This window comes from Pseudopipra pipra, chromosome 1 (assembly GCF_036250125.1).
Source record: "Pseudopipra pipra isolate bDixPip1 chromosome 1, bDixPip1.hap1, whole genome shotgun sequence".
NCBI classification, from domain to species: domain Eukaryota; kingdom Metazoa; phylum Chordata; class Aves; order Passeriformes; family Pipridae; genus Pseudopipra; species Pseudopipra pipra.
In genome coordinates this window covers 80,857,964-80,885,265 of record NC_087549.1, presented here as the reverse complement: position 1 = coordinate 80,885,265, position 27,302 = coordinate 80,857,964, and the positions used below count along the sequence as shown (strand labels likewise).

Genomic DNA, 27,302 nt, shown 5'->3' with positions numbered 1-27,302 from the left:
GAAAAATTCTCCTTTTTTTTAGTTGTAAAACTTAACAAAATCTCAAAGAGGTCTTTGGAATGGCTAATTCAGCTACAGGTGTAAATTTTTAGCCTAGATCTTCCCATAAAAAAATAATAATTGGTATAATAAATACTTGATAATGCTGAAAATAATTATTAATAAAATTTGATTAAATATTTGCTTTGTATAAATTTTGCTTTTTTTTTCCATCTGTAAAATGTAATTGCCAACACTTCTCTAACAACGCTTTTCCTCTTAACATGTCTATGTATGAGGTGTTTCCACACAATATTACAAAAAAAGCTCTAGAATATAATGAAAACAGCCATGAAGTATTGGGTCGAACAATATATCAGGACACACTATGAAAAGGAGGAAAATACAGAACCAAATATTTAATATCTGCTTACTTTGTGAACAGTGCTTGAATGTTTGAATTTGTGATACAAATGACAGCTTTAACTTTGCCTATTGTATAACAATAACAAAGATAGAAATACTAAGTGAGATATTGTTATACTTCTAGTCAAGCATTCATAAAATGCATTTACTTAACTTAAAATTTGTGATTGTTGTCAATGCCTGTAGCTATTTTTGCCCCTTGAACTTTCAGCTGTTGCTACATATTTCTGGTTAAGAGTTGAAATAAATTAAGTTTCCAAATATTGAGAATAAATATGGTTCTCATAAAAAAGTTCTGGTTTACAACTTCTACGCAGCTTAAGTGGAATTAACACTAATATATCAAGCTGATAAAAATGTTGCAAGTATTGATGCAACTTTTAAAAATGGTGCTTTTCTGATAGTTCAGTCTTACAGGGATTGTGGAAGTAAACATATTTTTCTTTCTAATAAGCATTTGTGATGAATAAACACTGTCAAATACCAGGAGGTAACAGAGCATTAAATCTTCATATGTAACTGGGTCAGGTAGCTGACTGATAGGACCAAAGTAACAAATGAAAAACAAAATATTGAAAGTGTTTGCTTACCTTGTCTCTCTAGCACTGTAACATTTGCATTTAAAATGGTAAGACTAAAGTCCCACAATAATTTTAAAAAAATGGAAAAAATAATGTAGGTTCTGTGTAAAACAAGTGACTAAAAGAAATAATCATGTATATTTACCTTTTATTTTAAACCTATATTATATATAAACAAGTGGTGTGGACAATAAAATGAATTTAAAGAGAAATTTGGCATGGGAGCAAGTATTTCTGTATCTATTGTCACTGAAGTAAATGGAAGTAGGGTTGTGGCAAAAAAGCAAAATCAATTATTAAAATGTTTTTTTTTTTTACTATCATTCTAAGTTTCACTGAACATTCAAATACACTAATCTCTGTAAAGCCTAGCAATTATGAAGTCAAAGAGGTAACAGTTTGATTCTCACCCACTCCATATGAAAAATGTAGAATCACATGCAGAAAGGCGTGAAGGGCAAAATGCGAATCTATAGCAGAAGGAATTCTTTAGTCCTTCAAAAGTACTGATAGAAACAGGAATCGGTCATTCTGTTTTTATCTGCACTTAATTTTCTTTGTACTTGAGGTGGCTAAATCTGGTCTAACTTGAAAATATGTAAAAGAAAAAGAAATAACAAAAAAGAGTTTAAAGTCATTCTATGCTTCTAAAATACTATGAGAAAATATGTGTGTGTATCTCTATAACACTGTTTTATCTTCAGGATAAAGAAAGGATTTATGTTGATCCCTTTGATGAGGATAAAAGAGAACAGGATAAGTAAAATGCTATAATAATGATGCTGGGATTATTTTTAATAATTTCCACTTGCATAAGTATCATTCAATAAAATATATCAAAGTATTTTCCATTAAATGAACAGTACCTGTTGTGAGACAGGCAATTCCATATCTCTTCTTCTGAGGAGAAAACTGCAGCAAAATTGCTGAAACAGTGATTTGAGGTCAGAGAGTGAGTCAATGACAACAGTTAGATGCAGAACTGAATAGCCACTGTATAGGGACAAATTTAGCATAATGGCAGGGCTTATGTATTTGTAGAGGTCCAGACAAGAAAGGACAGTTCTCATAAAGAGTAAAAACTAGTTGAAAAAAAAAAAAAAAAGAAAAAAAGAGCACTTTTAATACCTTATTTCGAATATTAGCAAAATCTCAAGTTCTGTCTTAAAACCTATCTCCAAATGATTAACAAGACATGTGACTCTAGACAAAGTCATAGGATAATTAGTAAAACAATAAGGTTTTATTTTATGTGCTGTGTGCTTTTCCAAAGTACAGAGCAATTCTTTAGACAAAAAATGGTTTCACCAAAGAATGAAGACTGTCAGCATTGAAGACTCCAGTTCCCCAAAAATCCCCAAAAGTCTTTTTTTTTCATAAATTTAATAGAAAGTTAGTATCAATAGATTCAGATTTTTTTTCTGGTCTAATTACGTGCAAAAGCCTTGACTATCCTTGCTGTTAAACTAACAATAATTTAACTATTCCCTTATGCTCCTCCTCCTGGGCTTCTTTTTCATTAATATTTGCATTATGAATTTAAAAAAAAAAAAAAAAAAAAAAAAGGCAGCAAACCTCTTCAATAACTCCTGAATTTTTTAATGTCTCCATATTAATATCACTTCATATGATCAGCTTGCAGATTCAGCTATTAAATTAAACATTCTTTTGATGAAGCAACCTGTTCATCTGCAGGGCTTTATGCTTGCTTTAGGGCCTTATGCTTTGATTTGTCTAGGCAATACTTCTCTTTCATGGAGTTTTTATCTGAAGCCTCAGGCAGCCTTATCCTGGCTGTCCTCTAAGTCAAAGTCTTCATAGTCTTCATGTTTATTCAGACAGGTACAATCAGCCTCTGGTTTATGCAGAACCTGAAGCCCATCTCAGGCCCCCTTCAAATAGAGTTACACTTATCAGTTTCTGTTTTGCCATGAAAATTATTAAGTAGTTTTGTTAACTATTCCAGCCACCACCTTGTCTTTGCCGCCATTACAGTTATGATCTTCCAAAGATGGTATTTTGAAACAAGATTTAAAAGAACCATACAAGTAAGCAATGAAAATTTCAGTAAGTACAAAATCAATGACAAATAAGAAAAAGAAAAAGATGTTACCCTAAATATTCCATTCCTAACTACTGGTTTTCATCATGCTCTTCTTGGAAAAATAGCTTCACTTAGAAAGCTACATTATCACAAGACAAATTCAAGGCTTGATGCTTATTAAGTTCTGTCCTGATTACAAACCTTTTTCTTTGATACACCTTCCTTTGAGAATCTGCTTCCCAGATTTTACCAGGAGTTGGGCATGTGCCTATGTACCTTGGAGCAGGCATGGGGCAGGAGAATTGCACTCAGGCTGATGAAGGCATGACATAGATACCTCTACAGTGTACCTTCACTGAGTACTCTTCAGTTGGCATGGCAGCTTACATTTGCAATACAGTCAGCAGGATAGAGAAACAGTATAATACTTTAATATGTCTGTTTCTTTTTTTGTTTGCTTGATGCTTTAAGTTAAGCAATGACCTTACCTACTTTCTACCACTGTTCATTTGAAAATTCAGTTGTAGATAAACATTTAAAATATCTAAAGTGTCACCACTTAACAACAGCGTTCTGAAATGAATATTGAGGAATGAACAAAAATCTTTTTGTGAGCTGTGTACAGTGTCCACAAAATATTTAGTTTATCAGTTTGCAAAACAGGATCATAGGAAAAATGTGTCATTTTAAAGTGAAGCTTTGTGATAGAGATCATTATGGATCAATAGTTCAACGTAATAATTTTTTAGGTTTGAAATGCATTCATGTAAAAGCAAATTTGGTTTAGGAATAGTAAATGACTTCAAATATTTTTAATATTTCTGGAAACTACATATAGTTGAACAGCTTAAGAAAAATGCGTATTCTGGGATCTGCTTCCTTTTAGTCAGCAGGACAACAGTCTGGTTTTGTTTGTTTGGTGCTGCAAACCTAGAAGTCTGTTTACATTTTTAAAGCCAAAAAAGACGCTTATCATATTGGCTTACATCTCAACATCTTACTATTCCATTATACTGTATGAATTTCTAAAAATCATGCAGTTCTGATCTATAAATATTTGCCTGCATATATATCTATATACACATATATATACATAAAATTATGACTAGAAGTGGTAAACTACTCCTGTTATTGATGTATCCTTCAGGTCATTGTGGATGACCCATCCCTAGAAACAGTATGACATTCAGGATATTCAGCCAATGCAGTACTTGTCCAGAGGTAGGGCAATGAGTAACCATATAAGTTCAAGGACATCAGATTCATAAAACAAAACAAAACATAACACAACACAAACCCACACACAGGTCTATTCTAATCTGAAAGTTCTAGATGCTGAGGCCAGGGAGGCAGGGACTGTAAAATAATTAAAAATTATAGTGGCCATACTGAGTACTCTCTCAAACCAGCATCTCCTATTGCTTCTGAAATAAAGCATTTGGCTAGAAGAACAATTGGTCTCCCCTATTAAAGTATTTCTTATAAGGGTATTGGTGTAGACCTGAACTCAGATCAATTAGTTTTGTAAGGGGTAAGGGATAATCCTTATCCATGTGACAAATTCATGTTGCTTCCATGGCCAGAGCTTTTATTCCTGTCTATCTCTGTGCACATCTTTTGGAACTACAGTGCACTTTGAGTGCCTCTAAAACAGCAAGAGATATTGCACACACAGACAGATTTCACTCAGGAGCTTCTAGTGAGAGAAATCCATGAAAAAGATATCCTTTGTTATTGTGAAGTCTTTAAAATAATGATAGATATAACATCCATTCCAGGGATTGATTAAAGTGACACTGTTTGATGTTATGATGTGATCATTTCTGACCTGTGGACACAACTGATAACTACAGTCACTTCCTGTAAATCTGTATCTCATGTTATGGAACAGACAAATGACAGTGTATGGCAAACCATAAAAAAAAAAAAAAAAGTTTGCTCTTTTTGTCAGGCTGAAAACCTGTTACCCAGCCAGTGATTTTGAGAGTAGAGAGAGAAAAAATTTTATGTGCTCTGAAATCCAGTTCTTTGTACAGAAGTAAGAATGTAACCACTTTTGCAGATTTGACTACAGCTTAGCATTTAGGGCAAAGGAGATACAAAAGGTATGCAGGGAAAGGAGATGCTTGAGAATATAGCTCTCATTTCCAGGACTTCCCCCTTAAGTATAAGGGGGAAGGGATATATATGGAATTTTCCTATATTGTCTTTGTATCACCAGAACCAAAACACTACTAAAAATTCTGCTGAACCCTTCCGGAATGGAAACCAGATTTACGCTTACTTACTAAGTCAAAATCAGCACCTGCAGCTAATGTCAGCAGTGTTTTTCACTATATCATTCTCTAGAGAATTCCTAACAATAGACAGCTGAACACAAGAACCAGATGCTGGAAAACAGAAGATAAGAAAAGTAAATGTCATTTGCCTTGTTTAATATACAGTCACTTAGGTTACCATCACACACAGAGTTTGGCTGTTTAATTAAGAAGTTTGTGCTGATGTCACAAATTAAGTCAGGTAAATACATTGCCATTTAGCATATACATAAAACTTTTGATTAAACATATATAAATAGAAAATTCAAGCAATGCTTATACTGCTACTTCAATCTACACTAAAGAACTACTGCAGCTATTAAGACAACTTCAGAGCTTTTAATTACTTAAAATGATAATGAAGGAGAATATTGGCTGAGCTGCTGTTGATGATGTATCCTAGCTGTTGTGAATCTCACAAAGGTCTGAAATCATAGAGTAGGGGTAGTGGTCAATATTCTGCCTGTCACTAGCCCTCAATGAGAGATTTTATGTCTGGGATGCTACAAGTTCTTATTTCAAGTACATCACTTTCATTTTTTGATAAGAATTAATCTATTTTATTTTAAGTAATATTCATCCATCCTCTTTCACAAATACTGTCTCTTTCCCACCTCTACATAAATAACCTTTTTTACTTGGAGTAAGCTTAGAGCAATAGCTACAGTCAAGTTTCCTGGGGTCAAATCAATTTGTGGCTTAATACATATTGGGACTTGGAAAACTCAATTTCTTTGTGTTTCACATCTTCAGAATAAATAGCATAGTATAATCACCATATATGAATAGAAATTTGATGTAAATAGACACATGACTTTTTAGAAGAAACATACGCATGTTTTCCAGTACTTAGCATGTTTCTTCACTCAGGCCAGGAGCTTTAGCTAAAAACTGTGATTAAAAGATGTTTGAGGAAACCTAAAAATTAAGAAATTTTCTTTATTTTCCACTAGTTTCAGAAAGGGTCCCTTTGGACACTTATGAATAGCTTATGCTTTCCTGTTCCTTCCCATTGCTAACTATTTATGCTTATTGCTTTCAAATTTAAAAAGATATAAGCATAGTTGAAAGGATCATACTAAATCTGACAGTTCGTGACACTTTCTCAGGTTCAGATTTCAAGCTATGTACAGTCTATTATTGTTTCTCTATACATTTTCCAGAGTCAGTAGGTCTGGATATATTACAGCCAAAACTCAACATTTTGTAGCTGTCAAGTTATTAATGTAATGCTTCATTATGTTAATTTCATGAAAAATACTTTCAAATTGAAGTTATATATGGCTTGAAGCCTTTGCCTTAAGCTATGCTATGAAAGATAAAGTCAAGGAAAAGACTTTGCAGCCAAGGTTAAGTTATGACTGCCCATGACATGTGGGATGGAACTAAATGATCTTTAAGGTCCCTTACAATCTATGATTCTATGTGAAAGCACCTTAGCTGCACCAGGAACTAAATATACAGTGGTTTTGTGGTGGAGGAGGAATATTTTCCATCTGGAGCATAAATTCCACATGAAATAAAAAAAGAGCAGAGATATGTTTGGGCAGCTGAATTATGGCTTATCAAAACTTTAAACAGAAATACATTTGGCATAATAAGACACTACCAATGCAACTTTTTTCAATTTTCGTTTTCACAGGGAGGAAAAATCTTTGTCCTTTATAGCTTTCAGTTTTCTTCTGCTGATTTGTGATAATCTCAAAGCAAAATAACTAGCACCACTACACTTCATACTTTATTGTTATTCCTCCTGAAACTGGAAGAAAACAGCCCCAGCAAGTAAACCCTAATATACTCCTTTAAGAAAGGCCTTTGAATTATACATACTGAAATGAAACCCTATTCCAACCAAAATTAGTGAACAACATGCAATAAGCTATGCTCCAAATATCTGGAATTCATGTCCAGGTATTCACAAACTCACCATTAACATTTTCAGTGTTTCATGTAAATATAAATACAATCTAAATTTACTGGTGGAAGTGGAAAGAAATAACAGAAAAGACTGCTGTAGAGCAGATTCCTTAGAAATTGCATCACACAGATGTAATACAAAAATAAAATTAATCCCATTAAATTATCATAGCAAATTACAGATATTATGAAAATACTTCTTTACGAGATGTAGTTAACAAACACTGTGAGGACATTAAAATTGTCTAATGCAATTTGTAGGACTTTTGCTCAAAGAACTTTTTACTTCTACTAATACGCAACACTAAATAGCAAGTAAGGATGAACACCCAAGCACAGTATTGCACAATATACAATGCAACGTCTTTGACAGTGAATATAGGAAGAAAGGTAACACACTGTATCTAGTGTATCTATCCAGAATTGCTTTCCCATGCCAAGAAAAGACCCAGTTTTGCATCTTCTTCTCATTCCTCCCTGTCACGGTCTAAGAAGAGCAAATAAAAATAGCTAAGACAGATAGGAACCTCCAATTACTCTTCTGTGTGACCAGGATACTACAGTGTTTGGAGTTTCAGATGTTTGGGCCTGGGACTGGGCATACTCAAGAATTCACTTGTCCTCCAGATCATATTTCAATCACCTGCCTATCTATCTGGTAAATTTTTGACACATCTGAAAAAAACCACACAATACTTCTGACTTTAAAACTCTGTATTTGCACCATTTGACCCTTCAAGGCGCATCCACATTCTAACTATGACTGCTGCTCAGTGCAATCCTGACTCTTTGACATACCCTTGGAGAGGTTGACTTGTGTTCTGGTAGCAGTTTCGCCACAACCATGTGGAAATAAGCATGGTCTTCATCTCCCATTAAAATATGCAGATATGCCAATTTAGTGCCACTAAAAAGAGTTCATTTGACCACAACAACACCCCAGCATATCTTCTTCACTTTAAAATAAGGAAAGAAAATTTTTCACACTTACTAGAAGGTATTTACAGGAAAATAGAACATGGGGTATCAGGATTCCTCTGCTGGAGACAACTGTGTGGGTGGAGGCAGTGAAGGTAAGAGATCTGAAGTAATAAACCTTTTTCTGTACCATGATACAGAGGTAGGATGTAAACCACCTAAGTTGAAAACATTAGTAGAGGGTGTACCTTCTCCTGATGTGTTTATGTCTTTACCTTCCCCTCACTCCTCTCTACAAGAGAGATTATACCTCTTTTCTGAATTTAGGCAGCAAATAAATGTTTTCACTGTATTTATTCATAACAATCTTGCTAGTGATAAGTAGCTCTTCTTGCTCTTTTTTCTCCTTTTCTTCTGCAACAATAGTTGTACAGAAGCAAACTGCAAATAAAATGAAAGTTAAATGATGTCAGGCAATTTCTTGCTTCTAAATGCAGAAAAAGCATTCATATCACTATATAATTTGGTAACTATGTTCATTGATTCTCCCCTCTTCCATTGATTATATGTCTACCTAACTTGAAAAGACTTATTATTTACTAGAAAGAACTGAGAAAGATCAGCTGTAGAGTTTACAGGAATTTAAATTTAAAATTGAATTGATAAGAAACAGTCAAGTACTCTTAAACATTGACCTTTAAGAAACTCTTTTCTAAGGCAACAGTTTTTCTTTTTCCTTTATATTTTGTTTTGCCATTCCATACTAATTCCTGAACTTGATAATTTATGAACTATATTTTTGCTCTAAAGAATGATGATATCTCCTCTATGGTGTATAATAATAAGAGTTTTGAGAGAAGTCATGAATTAGGCTCAGACAGAATACATAGTCAAATGAAATACTTCTGAAACCAAGAAGTTATGTGCTATAACCACCTTTTGTTGACAAATATTGAGTACTTCATAAGGGTGAAGTGTAAGCCAAAGGAGCAAGGTATTTGATTTAGGGAAAATAGCATTATGCTACAGAACTGTGAGATAATCTGCTGTTTCTTTACTCATTTATTTATTGGAAATTACAGTAACAGTGACCCATGTAAATTTATGTCAAGATTTTTGAGAACATCAATATTTCAGTTATCACATCACGTAAAAATTCAGTTTTGCAAAACTGAATAGACAGGCTAATTTGAGATGAACGTTTTTCCTATGTAAATAAAGAAAAAAGATTGAGAGAGCACTTATAAGTATGCCCATATTTATCAGACATATATTGTTACAGAAATAGCTAATCATCACTCCCATAAACATTAGCAATGTCTTTATCTCTGATGATCCACAGGAAAAGTATTGAGAACTGTTTAGCCAGCCACACAGAAGACTATAGAAAGAGAAATATGTGAAAAATAATAAAGAAATCCAGATATTCAGCAGTGCGTCTGGGTTATGTCTTCATTCCAGCATGTTTCAAATTAATTCATGGGGATGGCATTTGTTATCAGAGTGGTGACTATGTATTCAGTGTATTCATAATGTCTGATCCAATATATTACCCACTTTTGTTTGAGTTTGTTTGGTTTTTTCTTTGTCAGTTTGATTTGAGGTATTTTTGTTGTTTTGGTTTTTTTTCTTTATCATTTTTTAAAGTGCTTCATGCTTTCTCTGATCTGCAGAATGAACAATTTATGATATAAGAAAGGAAATATTTGACAAGTTGTTTTTTCCACCCATGTAGGGTTTTTGCTTGCTAACCTACCCCACCCCAAACAGAGAAAAAAAGGTCATGTAGAGTAAACCAAACCATTTCAACTTTCTGTTATGTTTCTATTAGTAAATTGGGAATAAGAGGTGGAACTCTTAATTCTTAGGAAATCACTATCTATTCACAATTTCATCATGCTTGAAAATCCTGTTTATCATTTCATAGAAACATGAGATAAGTAGGAAGCTTAAAATCCACATCACAGTTTGAACTAGCTGACATCTTTGTAGTTTGTTTAAAAAGACAGATAAAATAAATTAACCTAATCTCTGTGAGTCTATGAAAAGCAGGGTAAAGGAATGCCACTGGACAGATGTGATTTCTTTGTCAGAACCACTTGTTAGCACAGAAAAGATCATTGCTCCCATTACTTGCTTATTGTTGTCACTTTCAAGATGTTGTTGACCCTGGAATAGAAGCAGAGTTGCTCATCTGAGCAGTCAAAATGAGACTGCCAAGCTAACAGTATTTACATTCACAGCCTGATACTCATCTGCATCTGTATTCTTTTACTGTATAGGATCTCTTTTTAACAGATGACCAGCTCTGTGCTAACTGCAAGTTAAGTTATGTTCTCTGAAAGATTCTTTAGGCAGCAGAACTGCCTGGGAAAAACATTTAGAAGGTTTTCAAAAATGAAATACATTACTACCACACTTTACCATATTAAAATATAATTCCAGATATAATTTCCAATAAAATGCATATTATGTAATTATTATTTCTTATAAAATTTCATGTATACTGTATATGCCTATTTAAATAAAGAATTTAACTTTCTGTTCTAAATCAAGACAAATTTAAAAATCTCATTCTACTTCCTACCACATTCTTTTATTTTTCAGTTCAGAACTGTGCAATATTTTCCTTCAGTAATGAATGTACAACTACTTAACTTTTGAGAACTTATATAATGTAAGCATGTACATGACTAATGTTAGTGCTATAAACAGTTTAATAAATTGCTGATTAGTCAGTGATGACTCATAGTGTGAAAATCAAGAAGTGCTTCCTTATATTAAGTGTTGAGAAAGGATGTTATTTTCTCAGAGGCTCCAACTTCCCTAAACCTTATGTTAAATTATTTCCCTTCTTCTTACCCATGGGATTGATCCCTCATGGTGTCCCTAGGCACAGTTCTTACTCTGGCTGAACCCTTGGCTGGCTGAACATGTTAAGGAGGCACATAAAAAAAAAAGGCATTGTAACAAATAATTGGACATTTTAAAGACTCAAAAAAAAGCTGACTTGTCTTCATGAGAAAGCTGAGTTCAGGTGGTACTCATCAGTCCTAAAGATCTGATTCTTATTTGCACATTTTAAAAAATCTTCTAACTCAAGAAAGAAGATAAAACCATGTTTAGGTCACAAGGTGAGGAATATCTCAATAAGAAGGAAGGCGCACTGTTTCTGAGGAACAGGAAATTGTCCTGTGTGACACAAGACAAAATCATCTGACTGAAAAAAATATGCCATATTTTGTATTTGACATGTCTACCCTTTTTTGCTAAACCAGATATGAATATAAGAATCAAATATTTTTCATGAACTTTGAAACTGATTACTTAATGCTCTGTATTCTGTGTCAAGATTCCCATAAGGTATTGAAGTTTGTTTTCTCTGTATTGCCTGTAGAGCTGCAAGTTGATAGGAATATCTTTTTTTGAGTGCTAAAGGCATGTTGTGTATAACTGTTTCAACTGACTGTTTGCAATCCTTAATAATTTTCACAGCTATTTATTACATATATACTCTGATTATGCTAAGTGCTAAAACTGGATGGTCATCCCATCCAGCCTTACCTCTGGAAGCCCAAAATAACAACTACATAATATTTGGTGACTAGTGTTATGCTACAATGTTAAAATATAGGAAAAAATTAAAGTGAAGAATTTGAACAAAATCCATTGCAATCATTCTTCAGATAGGTAGAGTAATAAAAAATTTGCAATGGTTCATGAGGCAAACACTGGCACGAAGCCAGAAACACAGCAAAATGTGACAAAAATAACTTACTGCTCTAGTGACTATTTAGAGTCATACCTTTACTGATCCTGTATTTTCTGATACTGATAACTGATATTTTCTCAGGTTGATGATATACTATATTTTTTCTACTCATAGAAGTAAAAAAATGCTGGGATAATGCTCTGTCCCAATTGATAAACACTCAGGTCACTGATCTGTGGCCAGATGTGACTATAAGCATATATCTAAGGAAAGCATCCTGCAGAAGCTCAAAAAAGGGACTGTGTGTCCCTGCAAATGAAATTAGAAGAATAGACTTCTGAAGAAGAGCATTATGTGAGAATTTCTAGTACCTATGTCAGCTTCAGTGGCTTGTTTTGTCTTTGGTTTCAGACACTTTTTCATAATGGTGCTATATGGAAAAATAACCAGTGCCTGTAAGTTCACAGTGACAGTGTTTTGAACCCTTAACAAGAGATGGAGTAGAAAAAGGACTGTTAAACCCCTCCTTATCCTTTGAAAATTTACCTCCAAGTGTTCTGAACCCTTAACAAGAGATGGAGTAGAAAAAGGACTGTTAAACCCCTCCTTATCCTTTGAAAATTTACCTCCTAGTGTTCTCGAAAATTATTTCTCCTGTGTGGGGAGGACTAGAAGGAAAAAAATAATTAACTGAGGTAAGATGTTCCTAAAGGGAAAAAAAATGAAAGGAAGACAACTAGAAACATAAATTACTTAAATCAGAATGGTTATAAGTGATTTGTGGAAGTTCAGAAGCTCTAATCCTTAAAACCCATTTCTTCTATGTTGTTTCAAGTTAACTGGTTGCCTTATCAGCAACCAGTAAATGGCAAGGCAAGGATTATTTACCTGGGAGTTCTACACCCCCTGTCATCTTCAAAAAGGTGAGTTCTGGTCATTTCTGGTCAGATTGTTCAAAGAAATATAATTTTTTGTTTTAAGTTGGTCATTTTAAATACTATTCCAATATATTCTAATTAAATACTATTCCAACACATCCTCCTGTGTCCTTATGAGTTTGATAAGAGCTATTTTTTGTGTATTACTGAGTCTAAAATTTTCAATTTTTCCAACAGTGAAACAGAAGATAACCACTACTGACCCCAATTATAGTCAAGATTGTACAGACTTATTCATATATCCTGAATTATTTGGTCTGTAATAATAATACATATATTTATAGAATTCTTCTTTTCTACCTCTCTGAAGCTACACACTGACCAAGATAAAGGAGATGGAAATTTAAAATACATATTAACAGGAGATGGGGCTGGCAGTCTGTTCATTATAGATGAAAATACAGGAGATATTCATGCTGCAAAGAAATTGGACAGAGAAGAAAAGTCCCTGTATGTGCTACGTGCCAAGGCTATAGACAGAAAAACTGGAAGACAAGTGGAGCCAGAGTCTGAATTTATCATTAAAATCCATGATATCAATGACAATGAACCAAAATTCACCAAGGACATGTACACCGCCAGTGTTCCAGAGATGTCTGGAGTCGGTAGGTAAAAACTTATCCTTATGTCGAATACAAATGCATTTGAGCTGATTTGGAACTTATAAGTAATTTTATTTGAGACACTTACAATTAGCTTCTCTGAATATCCATGGAACAATTTCTGTTGCCAGTAACGTATCATAAATGATTAGTTTCTGCTTTTATTCATTTGTTTGATCTTCATCCACTTTTTAATCCTATTTCCATGCTATAAGCTACTCTTTGCTCTTTTAAGACCAGGAGAATCATCAAGGAAATGTAGCATATACGGTTGTCTTATCAGTTTTGTTGCACCTGAGAATATCACTTACATAAAATGTATCATCTTTGTATTTTGAAGTATAAGCTTTGAAAAACTTCTGTACCTTTAGACACAAACAACTTTAAACATCTAAGTATGTAAATCAATTAATATATCAAAATGATGCAAAATATATTCCTACAAATGTATTTTTTTAATTATTTTTTCTCTTTGGTATCAATATTGATTGTTGTGGTGGTAGTAGTGTTTGGTTTTTTTTAATGTGAATTTGTCTTTTTGGTCATGACTTTTTTGATACCATATGAACTCTGTCCCCAGAGAACAAACTAGTTTTGCCTCAAAAATATTTGTCTTCATGGGTAAAAACTTACAGCTACTTATAACTGCTGCACTGAAAAATAAAAATGTGGAGTTGCATTAGAAGTTCTTTGAAAAATATATCATAAAAGGAAATGCAATTACCTGAGTTTTGTTTAAATATAAAAAGTCATAGATAATATTCACCAGCACACATTCATCAGAAGTAATCATGATTGCCTAAGTGCTCCACTCTCTTGCAGCTGAGACAGTCTCTTTGAAAAGATGAGTAAGCATAAAACACATAGGCTAAGGAAAACAATTACAGATAAATTCTCAAGAGTTATTTATTTGTCATGAGTAATTGTAATGGTTTGCAAAATCAGTCCAGGTTGATGGCATTGTTAAGAGAGATAATAAAATACCCCTTGACTCTTGTGATTAATACGCATATTTGCAAAATAATTTCCAGAAGCTAATAATTATCTCTGAGAGCAGTAGAAGTAAAACAGAACAGGATTTTATTGTATAATTGTAACGCTATAAAATATTATTTTATAAAAATAAAATACTGTATATTTAGAAAATATTTTATAGTAATGAAATATTATTTTATAATAATGAGAAGGGAAGACCTACACTACTATGTGTAATGAGAAGAGTCTTAGTATGCTTCTTTTAAAGATACATAGAATATAGAGAAATTCTTTCCATTCAGAGTTTTCTCTGCTGATAATCACTGAAAGAAAAATTTTGTCAGTACACCTGTCATATGTAATTTGAAATATATTTTTAAGGAAGGAACTCTCTGGGAAGAGATTGGGCAGAAAAGATGATGGCTATGTTTAACATTATCACTTAATTTGAGTTCATTAGAGTAAATGGAGACACATGAATAAAAGAGAACCAAATAAAATCCAGTGCTTTGGCACTGCCTGAGAAATATAAAGTCTATGAAATGTCTATATTTGATGAGAAGGATGACAGTATATGTACTTTAAGTTGAGAAAGTGTCCACAAAAAACCCAAGTAAAGGTGAGTTATACTGTGAAGAAGAGTTTATATCCTTTTCCTCGGGAAAAAGGATATAAACAATAAAAAATGCCTTTTGGTTTCCAATATGAAGGCAAAAATAGAGATCTGAGTTATTCTTTCCTCAACATTTCCATTTAGGGATATAAAAACTACACTGGAATGGGAAGTCTTAGTGTGTGAATTTGAATGAGTAAAAGTAGTTTTATAATTTATTTAAGTGGAGAGAATAAGAACCAAAATCCAGACCAGTCCATTCTAGAAACAGACATTCTGTGTTGCTGAAGTCAGTCATAAGAATTCTAATTCAAGAGTCAGGATATACATATAAGTAAATAAGGATTATGCACGTATATATTCCTTCTTGGAGTCTCTTTATTCTGTTCTTCCAGATAAGGAAGTGAATGCTATAATTGGAGAAAGCAACTTAAATAGAAGCCTAAATTCTAGTTTTTTAAGGCAGACGGGCCAAACTTTTCGTTTGTTTGGTACTGTAGAATTTAAAATTGAATTTGACGTTGTAGAGTTGTGGTAATTAAGTCATAGAATGATAAAATTATAGAATATCCTGAGTTGGAAAGGAATCTCAGGGACATTGAAGTTCAACTCCTGGCCCTCCATGACACAGCCCCAAGAATCACAACATGTTCCTGAGAGCATTGTCCAAACACTTCTTGAACTCTGTCAGGCTTGGTACTGTGACCACTTCCCTGGGGAGCCTATTCCAGTGGCCAGCCATCCTTTGGGTGAAGAAATTTTTCCTAATATCCAACCTAAACCTCCCCTGACACAATTTCAGGCCATTCCCTCAGGTCCTGCCACTGATCACCACAGAGAAGGGATTGGTGTCTGCCCCTCCTCTTCCCCTCACAAGGAAGTTGAAGACTACAATGAGGTCTCCCCTCAATCTCCTCTCTTCCAGGCTGAACAGACCAGGTGATGTCAGCCATGCCTCATACGACTTCCCCTCAAGGCCCTTCACCATCTTCATAACCCTCCTTTCTATGCTTTGGACACCTCTCTAATGGTGTCCAAAGATGCTAATTTCTGTCTTTCTAATTTCTTTCTTATATTATGACACACAAAACTGCACATTATTTGAGATGAGACTGCAGAATACAGCAGGACAATCACCTCCTTTGACTGGCTGGCAGTGCTGTGCTTGATGCACCCTAGGACACGGTTGGCTCTCCTTGTTGCCAAGTCATGAAGTAAGAACAAAGTGAAAAATTATTGATTGAGCAATGCATATTAGGGCTGTTGCTGCTGTGAAAGTGCAACTGAAAGAAAAGGAGAGAAAATACAGTGAAAGATGAAAGAAAAGTAAAAGAAAGAAAGAAAGAAAGAGAAAGAAAAAGAAAGAAAAAGAAAGAGAAAGAAATTACTATATATATGTTATACACATTTTAAGAAATAGATATACTCAGGACAAACAAGTCAAAAATCTGTGGGAAAATCCCAGTTTATTCCAATTCTTTACCTCTTCCCAATTTTCTGTCTCAAAATGCAATTTTTTTCTTGACTATTATATTTATTATGTTTGCCAAGTCCAAAAAATACGACAGCAGATATTTATGAAAGCTCAGGGAAATGTCACTAAGATTGATAAATTGAAGAGGAATCTACACTAGCAATGTTTCCAGCTGCATGTATATCTGTTATTCAAATTACATATCATACTATGTACTTCTCAGTGTGTTACTGACTGTTTCTTGGAATAAGTATGTCTAAAGCACACAAGGGAAAATGGTAAATCAACACCTTTGACAGAATGTGTGATTTTCAGTACCAATGAGCAAATCTCAGTCATGTTTAACTAGTTTGGTTGTGAGAAGAGTGAAAGCATAACATGGATTTTCAGCACAACCTATTCAAGCCTGGGGGAAATACAAATGCTTATTTGCGCACTAGTTTGTGCAGCCATCAAGCTATAAATAAATTAGCCTTGCTATGTCTAAATGGGATCCAGTTCACCATTTACCTAAAATGATGTGTAGTAAATTTAGTACTGGAAACACTCAAAGCCACTGAACTGGGCTGACTGCAGTGGCATTTCAGATAAATGTTATGGAAATGATCACATTAAACGTTCACAGTGATATTAACTTAAAAAGTTAAATGAGAAAGTTAGTTTAAAAGATTCTAAAACTCAATCATATGGAATTCTCATTAAAAATATCTACTGTACTGAAGAACTGGAGGGTAATAACTGCTATAGATATATTTTTGAAGAATAGTGGATTTGACTGGAAGAATCCTGAGATTTATGTCAGACTTTGTAAATTAATTCAATAAAAAATAATTCCAAGAATGGAGAAAAAAAAGTCAAGAAAGACTCATTAATCAAAACATAATATAGAAAGTAAATTTACAAAAAACATTCACATTTTAAATTGATGGAATACTAATGTTGTAAAGTACAATCTTGATCACAGTGAAGAATACGTGGATTTGAAGCATGATCTATTCTGATTTGCCTATCAAAAAACCTGAAAACTTCAGAGAAGCTAAATACATATTTTGCATCATGAGAATAATCTTTTAATTTCCTCTTCATGTAGAAGTAAGAGTACAGCCTTGATCATTCTTAAAATCTACTAATTTCATCTTCAAGGCTTACATAAGTAACTTATGGTCCAAGTATTTTTCCAAGTGCAACATAATTGCTAAAAAAACCCAAATAAAATAAAATAAAAACTAACATCACACTTCATGTTGAAAAACACTTATTAAGAAATTTTTAAAAAGGGAGGTTAGCAATGAGGTGTCCTGTAGAATTCAATCCCTTTGGGCACCAGGATGAATATTACATCTTCTGTACCTTCTTTGTTAATTTTTATCTCATTAAGCATCTTTAACATGTAGCTGATGAGTACTTCACAACATATTTTTAATCTTTACATTTATCTTATTAAGAGAAGGGACAATGTCTAATTTAACTTAGCAGTCATTTCTTCAGACTTAACTTCTTCTTTCTAGATTTTATGGATCTAACCAAAGACATCTAACATAGTTCAGGATTTCTACATGACAAGATTTGTATAAGTATAGAGGAGCTTGTTTTAAATGGTTAAATTTAGAACATATAACTTTTGCATTATACTACTTTTATTGAAAATAGAATTCAAGAGGTTTTCATTAGCTGATCAATGAGATTTGATGCAAGAATGTTATATATGAAATATAAATATGGCCATTTTTATCTCAGGCATACAGGATTATAGCATGATTAAACAGGCCTTGTATTTAACATCTACTTTAAACAAAATATATATACATATATAAAAGACATATACATGAAGAAAAAGAGAGATGAAATTGCAGTAAAACACACAGGATAAAATGCATTAACATTACCATTTTTATTACTGCGCTATTGTCTGTGAGCACAGTAGTATATACAGAAACAACAATTATACAATTATTCTCTTAGAAGTTCTATTATCATTGTTCATTTTTTTCTATAGTATCTCGAGAATCTATAATCATCACAACTACTACTGCATTTAAGTAAGACTACACTGCATTCTGATATTATTTTTAGTTACATCATGTTTTCAGCATCACATAACCATAAACATATTCTTCAAGAACAGTTTGTTCCTTTGTATAGGAAGATCTTATAAGAACAAGTAGACCTTACCGTAAAAAAAAAAAAAAAAAAAAAGAAAGAAACTGAGCTAAATGCAGTAACCATCACATTTTCTATTTTTGAATTTGCTTATGTCAGTAACCATTAATCTACAGATGTGTATAAACAACTAAAGGGAGGCAGCTTTCATCTTTCATGTTTCAGCAGGAAATAATTATATTTTCTCCTCTGCATATTTTCCCTGGTTTCAGATGTTTATAAAAAGAAGCTATGAATGACTGTCTTTGACACAAGCTTATGAAAACTACTTTGCTAACTTGCAAAATTTCAAAATGCTAATTGTTAATCTGCACTCTATTTTAAAATGAATTATTGAGTTAGCTTTAAGATAAAGATATATTTCAAATAAATATTTTATTCAAACACTTCATATTCTACATTCTGCCACTAAAATATAAAATTAGAATTCCTTTTAGTCAAAATAGGCATGACAGCATAAATCCAGTAGCTAGAATACTTCCTATATTTGTTTTTTATTTGCCACTAGAATTAAAGAATTTCAAAACCTCTAAAGCTGTTAGAATCTGCATACAGTTAACCTTTTTATAAGCAGATTTTTTGTCTTAATTTATGCTCTTTATCATTTTCTTACAAGAAAAAAATTCCTTCAAAAAATAAAAAAAAAAAATATAAAATAAGAGTTCAATGCCCAGTAACATTCTCTTTAAACCACCAAGGTGAAAAAGTCATAAACCTCTTGTTGTTAAATAGCTAAAAATTTGCATGTTTCCAGGATGTTTTCCAAGAACTTTGGAGTATTTGTTTTTGTTTTTTTTTCTTTCAGTTTTGATCATGCATTCTGTTAAGGACACGTATAGAATTTTTATTTACAATAAGCTTGCACTACATTTTTATTAGGAAAATGTATAGAAGGATTTTACATTTGGCATGAGACAGAACTCTTTCATAGTAGTATCACGGGGTGCTCTAGAACTTCAGATGTCCAGGGAATAAAAGAAAACCATTGGAACACCAAAGAAATCTTATTTAGATCATGAGTATTTTTGCTTTAAATTATTCTATCATTTGTCTATACATTTATCTATGTATATAATACAGATAGCATTTTCTTAGCAAAAAGGATGTCTACTCAACAAGCAACTTATTGCATCTCTGATACTTTAAAGAGGTCATTTTGAATTTGTACATCTCTGCTGATTTCAAGCTGGATGTTACATAAGTGATAGGATCTCCCTGTATGGTCTTCATTTCATGATCAATGTATATACTCTCTGCAATATTCAAATATCCATTTACAACTACTATTATTTTTTGTTACCAACTGAAGGTAAAATAAACACCTAAAATATAATATAAGCAATCACATAAAAAACTAATATGTATATATTGTGTATATCATATAATCACAGAATGGTTTGGGTTGGAAGGGACCATAAAGATCATCTAGTTCCCCCTTCCCTGCCATGGGCAGGGGTACCTTCCACTAGGTTACTCAGAGCTCCATCCAGCCTGGCCTTGAATGCTCACAGGGACTGGTCCAGCTTCTCTGGTCAACTTGTTCCAGGTCCTCACCACCCTCACAGTAAAGAATTTCTTCCTAATATCTAGTCTAAACCTACACTTTTTTAGTTTAAAACCATTTCCCTTGTCACATAACTACATGCCCTTGTAAATATTCTCTCTCCCTCTTTCTCGTTGTCCTCCTTCTGGTACTGGAGGGTGGCAATTAGGTCACTCCGAAGCCGCCTTTTCTCTAGGCTGAACAATTCCAATTTTCTTAACCTTTCCTCAGAGAAGACATTCTCCATCATGCTAATCATTTGGTGGCCCACCTCTCAACTTGCTCCAACAGGTCAATGTCCTTCCTGTGCTGGGGGCCCCAGAGCTGGTTGCAGCACTGCAGTTATGGTTCTCACCAGAGCAGAGTAGAGGGACAGAATCACTTCACTCGCCCTGCTGGCCACACTGCTTTTAATGTAGCCCAGGACACTTTTGGTTTTCTGGGCTGCAAGTGCACGTTGCCAGCTCATGTCCAGCCTCTCATCCACCAGCAGCCCCAAGTCCTTCTTGGTTGCTTTTGATCTGTTCATTCTCCAGCCTGTATTGATACTACGGGTTGCCCCAACCCAGGTGCAGCACCTTGCGCTTGGAATGTTAATAGTCATGAGATTCCCATGACCTCACTTCTCAAGTTTGTCCACGTCCCTCTGGATGATATCCAGTCCTTCAGATGTGTCAACTGCAACACTCAGCTTGGTGTCATCTACAAGTGTGCTGAGGGTACACTCAATCCCTTTGTCTATGTCATCAAAGAAGAAACTAAATAACACTGGTCCCAGTACAGACCCCTGAGGGACACCACTTGTCACTGATGTCCATTGGGACTCTGATACATTGACCTCTGCCTTCTGGATGCGACCACCCAATGAATTCCTTATCCACCAAACAGTCCACCCATCAAATCCATCTCTTGCCAGTTTCAAGAGAAGGATGTTGTGGGGGACCGTGTCAAAGGCTTTACGGAAGTCCTGATAGATAACATCTGTAACCCTTCCCTTGTTCACCGATGCAGTCACTCCATCATAGAAGGCCACTAGCTTGGTCAGGCAGGACTTGCCCTTGATGAATTCATGCTGGTTGTCTTGAATCATCTCTCTGTCCTTCATATGCCTTAGCATAACTTCTAGGAGGATCTGTTCCATCATCTTCCCATGCACAGACACGAAGCTGACAGGCCAGTAGTTCCAAGGGTCTTCCTTTCTACCCCTTTTAAAGATGGGTGCAATGTTTCCCCTTTTTCAGTTACCTGGGACTTCATCTGACTGCCATGAATTTTCAAATATCATGGAGAGTGGCTTGGCAACTACATCAACCAATTCCCTCAGGACTCTGGTATGTATCTTATTGGGTCCCATAGGCATGTATATTTGGGTTCCTCAGTTGGTCAACCTGATCTTTATTTACAGTGAGAAGCACTTTGCTTCCCCAGTCCGCATCCTACTATCCATTATGTCGAGACATGTGGAAACAGTGGTTCTCCTTGAAGACTGAGGCAAAAAAGTTGTGTATGTCAACCTTTACCTCATCCATTGTTACTGACTAACCAGTGTTGTTTATCAGCGGGGGTAAACTTTCTTTGACCTTCTTTTTCTGGTTAACATATCTGTAGAAGCCCTACTTGTTATTCTTTGCGTCCCTTGCCAAGATCAGTTTCAGCTTCATCTTGGACTTCCACACCCCATCCCTGCACAGCTGTATTTCATCATTATCCTCTTCCCAGGTTACCTGTCCTTGTTTCTATTGCATGTGCATTTGCTTCTTTCCCCTTAGTTTGACCAGCCGTTCCCTACTCAGTCGTGCTGGTCACTTGCCTTCCTCGCTTGTTTCTTGCTCCTGGGAATTGCTAGCTCTTGTGCTCTACGGAATATTTCCATAAAGATCTGCCAGCTCTGTTCCACTCCCTTGTCCCTGAGGGCAGCCTTCCACAGGATCCCACTGGCTATCTTCCTGAAGAGCTGAAAAAATACTTTCCTAAATTCAGGGGCCTAACTTTACTCCTTACCTGACCTACATCCCTCAGGACTGCAAACTCTGCCAAGACACGATCACTGCAGCCCAGGTTGCCTTTGATTTTTATGTACCTAATTAGCTCACTTTCCTTGGTGTCCAACAGAGCCCATAACGCACCCCTTCTGGTAGACTTGTCTATTACCTGGCTCAAAACTCAAAGTTATCCTTCAAGCATTCGAGGAGTCTCCTGAATTGCCTACAGTTTACCATGCTAATTTCCCAGCAGATGCTGGGGTGGTTGAAGTCCTCCAGAAGGAAGACTCCTGTAGCTGGAGCGAGCAGACTTCATCAGTAGGCTCCCTTGATCAAGCAGCCTGCAATAGACGTAAGCCATAAGGTTCCGTTTGTTGCCTTGGTCTCTGATTCCTACCCACAGGCTTTCAACATGCTCATGGCTGTTCTTCTGAAACAGTTTTTCCCACTCAATCCACTTCTTTACGTAGGGGACAATACCTCCCCCTCTACTTCTTCCCCTGTCTCTTCTGTGCAGCCTGTAGCCATCAATAGTTGCACTCTAATAATGGAATTTATCCCACCAAGTTTCAGTAATAGCAACTAGGTTCTAGCAGGATGGTGGCTTTCAACTCCTCCTATTTCTCGCCCATGCTGCCTGCATTGCTCTAAAGGAACCTCATCTGGGCTGTCAAGCACGTTGCCTTCCTAGAGGAACACCACTGAATTCCTTTGAGATATTTCACTGGTGTTTCCGTCTTGGCTTCTGTTTACCTCCAGAGTCCATTTCTCATCTCTGTAGGAGTGCAAGTGTGCTCCAGTGTAGCTGGCACACTTCTGAGTCACCCTTGCTAGCACCCTGTCCCTTTAATCTTTGCATCTTATCCCACAGCTTGCTGGAGGCAAGCCTGATATCTGTGAAGGTAAAGAGGAAATTTAAGTAAATAAATCATGTTTATAAAATTTGGGAAATTTCTGATAAGTCATCAGAAATACCATCTTTTCTTTGAAGTTTATGCAGAATGTATTAATGTCACACTTGAAAAAATTGAGAGACACCGAAAATTCAGAAAAGTGAGGAACACAAGGTTCAATGTAGTGCTTCTGAAGAATTCAAATAATTTACAAATTTAAGGTTTACAGAACATTTTAATATTGCAGATAAGATCTCAAGCTAGAGACAAAAGAAATGGCTCTCTTTTTCTCCTTCTGGTCTCTCTGCTCCCAGGTGTTCTGTCTTATGCCTTTTCCACTGTCTCTGTGAACTCAAAAGAAGAAAGTTTAAGCAGCTAAATCATCATAAAAGTGTGTTGTTTAAGGTCAATGTTCCTTTTCTGCTACTCTTGTTCCCTGGTTCAGATCACATGAGGTTAAATGCCAGAGCTGATGCTAGGGAAGTGGCAAGAGTGTGCAATGTATAGCAGGTAAAAGCAGGAGACACTCTTTCATCCAACAGTATCAAACTTCAGCTAAAGGATCACTTGACATATCTATTTTTCTTCGGCTCCAAATCCCTCTAATCTTTTTATTTTTTTTTTGGGGGGGGGGGGGGGGGAAGGGAGGTGGAGAGAAGTTTGTTTTCTTATTAAAACACCACAATTCTGAGACAGCACAATGAGAAAACCAGAACCATTTACTCACTCATTGTGAGTAACAGCTCACTCATGGTGCTATAAGAAATTGGGGTTTTGTAGATGTGCTGTCAGCAAGTAAAAGTAGCTAGTGTTTGCTGTTAACATAGAAAAACATAAATATGTCTGTCCTGGGAGAACTGAGCCACTGTCAAATCATTGTCAGTGTGCGACCTACTGTGAGCATCCTTAGACCTCCACCTGCTGACCCTTCCTTATGTTCTGGTCTAAAGTATTTCTCATAGGAAGAAATAAGGTGACAGCAGTTCAAATGCAGCAATTAGTAAGCAGGATGGGTGACTTTTAAAGCACTCTATGGGACTTCAGGATTTGTCAGCTGGTTAACCTAAAGTTTGGAGATGCATCTTTAAACTGACCACAAACTCTTAAATTCCCACCAATTAGTAGAAGACTAGAAAAGTTCTACATCATAAATATGTCTTATTGTGTTCAGCTACTACAGCAATGGACATTGCAGTGCCTTGGAGTGACAGTTTCCTTGCCAAGTGGAATTTTCAGGCCTGGGCTATGTTAAATATGCCTCCCCTTTATATCACTCTGAAATGATTCAGTGCAATACTGTTTGCCTGGCTACTTTATTGCAAAAAATTTATAATTTTTCATTATCGGTGTACATTGAAAACAAAACAAAATGGGAAAAAAAATCCCAAAACCACATACCAAAAAACCTCCCAAAAACAAAATAACCAGAGACCTGCACCTCTCTAAATTAGAGCCTGGAATTAGCATTAAAAGTTCCTGTCCCATACTTACACTAAACATTTTTTGATGTATCAATTTTTCTTAATTTTATTTCATTAGATTTTCAGCTATAACACTATAATCTCTGAACAGAAGCATAGTGGACCTGGATTCTTTACATCAGCACTTTTGCTCATACTGCAGTGCAATACAATGGGATACATTTTGCATCATTAGAGATGCTGTCCCTCTGATACAATGATATTGTCCCTCTGATAAGGTCCTTTCATCTTTCATGGCTTCACATCTGAAAACTAAAAATCTCACTGACATTCCGAAGCTATTAAGGAACAGCCATGTTGCTGCAGCCAATATGTATACCTCTTGATATGAATATACACACTTTTACACACATACTTTGATATAAACATGTTACAATTCACAGCCATGTGCAACCTGTTTTCAGAGCCACAGTAAATAGAGTTCCTATGCATGATGCCAGTTTACAGATAGCTAATTTATTCCCTTGTGAGCTTTTGCAGCTACCAGCCACCAAATAATCTTCCTTGTTTTGAGAAAAAGTATACGAGTTGCAGTGAGCCCCTTCTGACATTTATGGGACCATACTGAAACCTGCAGCAATTGAACAGCTCATACTAAGGACTGGCACTAATTAACAGCACTGATATTAGGAACACTTGTGTCTTTATCAGAAGGAACATGTCAAATAGAGGCATACATATGTTATGTCCTTCTTTAAAACTAAAATATGGCAGACATTAAATTAAACAGGTTAGTAGTGGAGAGGAGTTAATCTGTTGTCTAAGGACAGATTTTTGCCTTAAAAGTGTTAATGTTAATGTCACGATTTATATCACGTTGATGCACAGGGTTCTTTCCTGACACCATGTAATTAAGTCCTTTGTGCAGTTTTGGCTGTTTGACAAAATTCTTGCTCTTCATTTAAATGATTTTTGAGAATGGGATTTCTCATTGTTGGTTCTGTAGTTGGCTGGGAAGGCTGTTCACACAGATTTAAGTCAAGAATTGTAATTAACTAGATATAAGGTAAACCTGTTTGAGAATTTTTTATATATAGCCATAAAAGATATTTACAAACTACATCAAGAAATATAATTTCTTTTTTATTATTATTTTTTGTTAAATAATTTTGTTAAATCAAATCATATCTGGGATGCTCACTTAGTCTAATCTACTGAACACAGAATATTTTCAGTTGTTTATAAAAGGAAAAACAGCTTTCTGAATGCTTGAATATACATTTTAGTTGCTAACATTATGCAACTAAGTGTAAAATTTCAGGGATTTACTTTTGTATTTTCTTTTTAATCCTACTAACACATATATGCATGTATTTTAAAAGTAAAACACAACGCTAGAGTTGTTTCTGTGTTTTTGGTTTGGTTTGATTTGGTTTGCTTTTGCATACCACATTTCTCTATAACTTCTAAGTATCTCTAAAATATATAAATAAGATACAATGCATCATATTTGAGTGCATGATAAAACATATTTTTTCTAACACACTATAAATTAAAGTAATTAATCATTAAACACAGAGTAAAATGTACAGAAAGATGCTTTGACATAATTTTCAATCTTCCAAAGAGGTAGTAGTCTCATCAAACAGATCAATCTGTAACAAAACAAAGGTCCAGACTCAACTCTTTGTTTATCCTGTACACCTCTTTTTGTGAGCTATCCCCCTCCAACCTAATTCTCAGTTTTAGTAGAGTCACTGAAAAATGAAACCTTTATCTCATGTGAATCTTAATTATTAGAACCACTTCTATTACAAATGATTTAGCCGCAGCATACCAGCAGCCTAAGAGTAGGAAGATCAGAAAAGAAACATTACCTGTCCCCAAGAAGTCAACTATTTGCCTTAACAGATATGATAAAATAGTTCTTTACAGACATAGAAGGACTATGAAATCTCTGCTCATAATGGATACAGTATTAATAAATAAGTAAATTTATCACTTAAAATGTGCTAATATGTATATATACAAAAAGATATGTATATATATATGTTACATAAACACGACATTTTTAAACTTAAATTGTTAAAGTAAGTATGAGAATTTATTACAATTTTTTAGCAACGTAGATGATGAATTATAGAAATGACAGTTACTGCATTTGTGGTTTCTTAGTCCAATTAATAATCAGCTTTAATTCTGTTATCCAACAGTATTTTTCTTTTTGCCAATCATATAGTAATTTTGGAAATTTTCTGGACTATACACACCCTTCACAGACTCAAGAAAATGAAGGAAAAAAAGCCTTATCCTGGATTAGCTTGTCTAAGTCCTGCCTATTTGAAAACTATTTTGTATTATTCCCACTGATACTCATCTGTTACTAAGTATGTGAACAAGATGGGTTAACGCATTTCTCTTGGAAATCACTGTATTTTTCTCAGTATCTTGCAAAATGCACATCTGCAAGTTTTCACAATGGCAGCAATCCTGATGTTCATATTTACCTTATTATCTACTATCTCACCAAGTGCCTGAGAACTGTTTCCAGAATAGCTTTTTCCTACAACCTCATAGATGTGTGACACTGTGAAATTAAGATCAAACATGTTTAAGATCTGTACAAGTATTAGTTTTATTTCTTATAGAAGTTGTTCGTATTTTCATTTTTAAAATATATTACTCACACAAATGAAAACCCCCATCAAACCAGAACAAAACAACTTAATGTCCTCTGAAGTATGCACACATGCATGAATATCTTGCATTTAACTGTCAGTAAACCCCAGATTCTCATCAAAGCTTC

At 34.7% G+C, this 27,302-nt stretch overlaps 1 protein-coding gene across 2 annotated transcripts in view; it reads left to right on the top strand.

Annotated features, from left to right (window-relative positions):
* Positions 1-27,302, top strand: part of CDH9 (cadherin 9) — a 101,355-nt gene that overhangs the window by 39,459 nt on the left and 34,594 nt on the right. The window contains exon 3 of one of the 2 annotated variants that reach the window (XM_064662172.1): positions 13,144-13,438. The exons of the other annotated variant lie outside the window; for it this stretch is intronic. Within the exon in view, the coding sequence (XP_064518242.1) occupies positions 13,144-13,438 (295 nt within the window). The remainder of the gene's footprint in view (positions 1-13,143; positions 13,439-27,302) is intronic. 2 annotated transcript variants of the gene reach the window in all.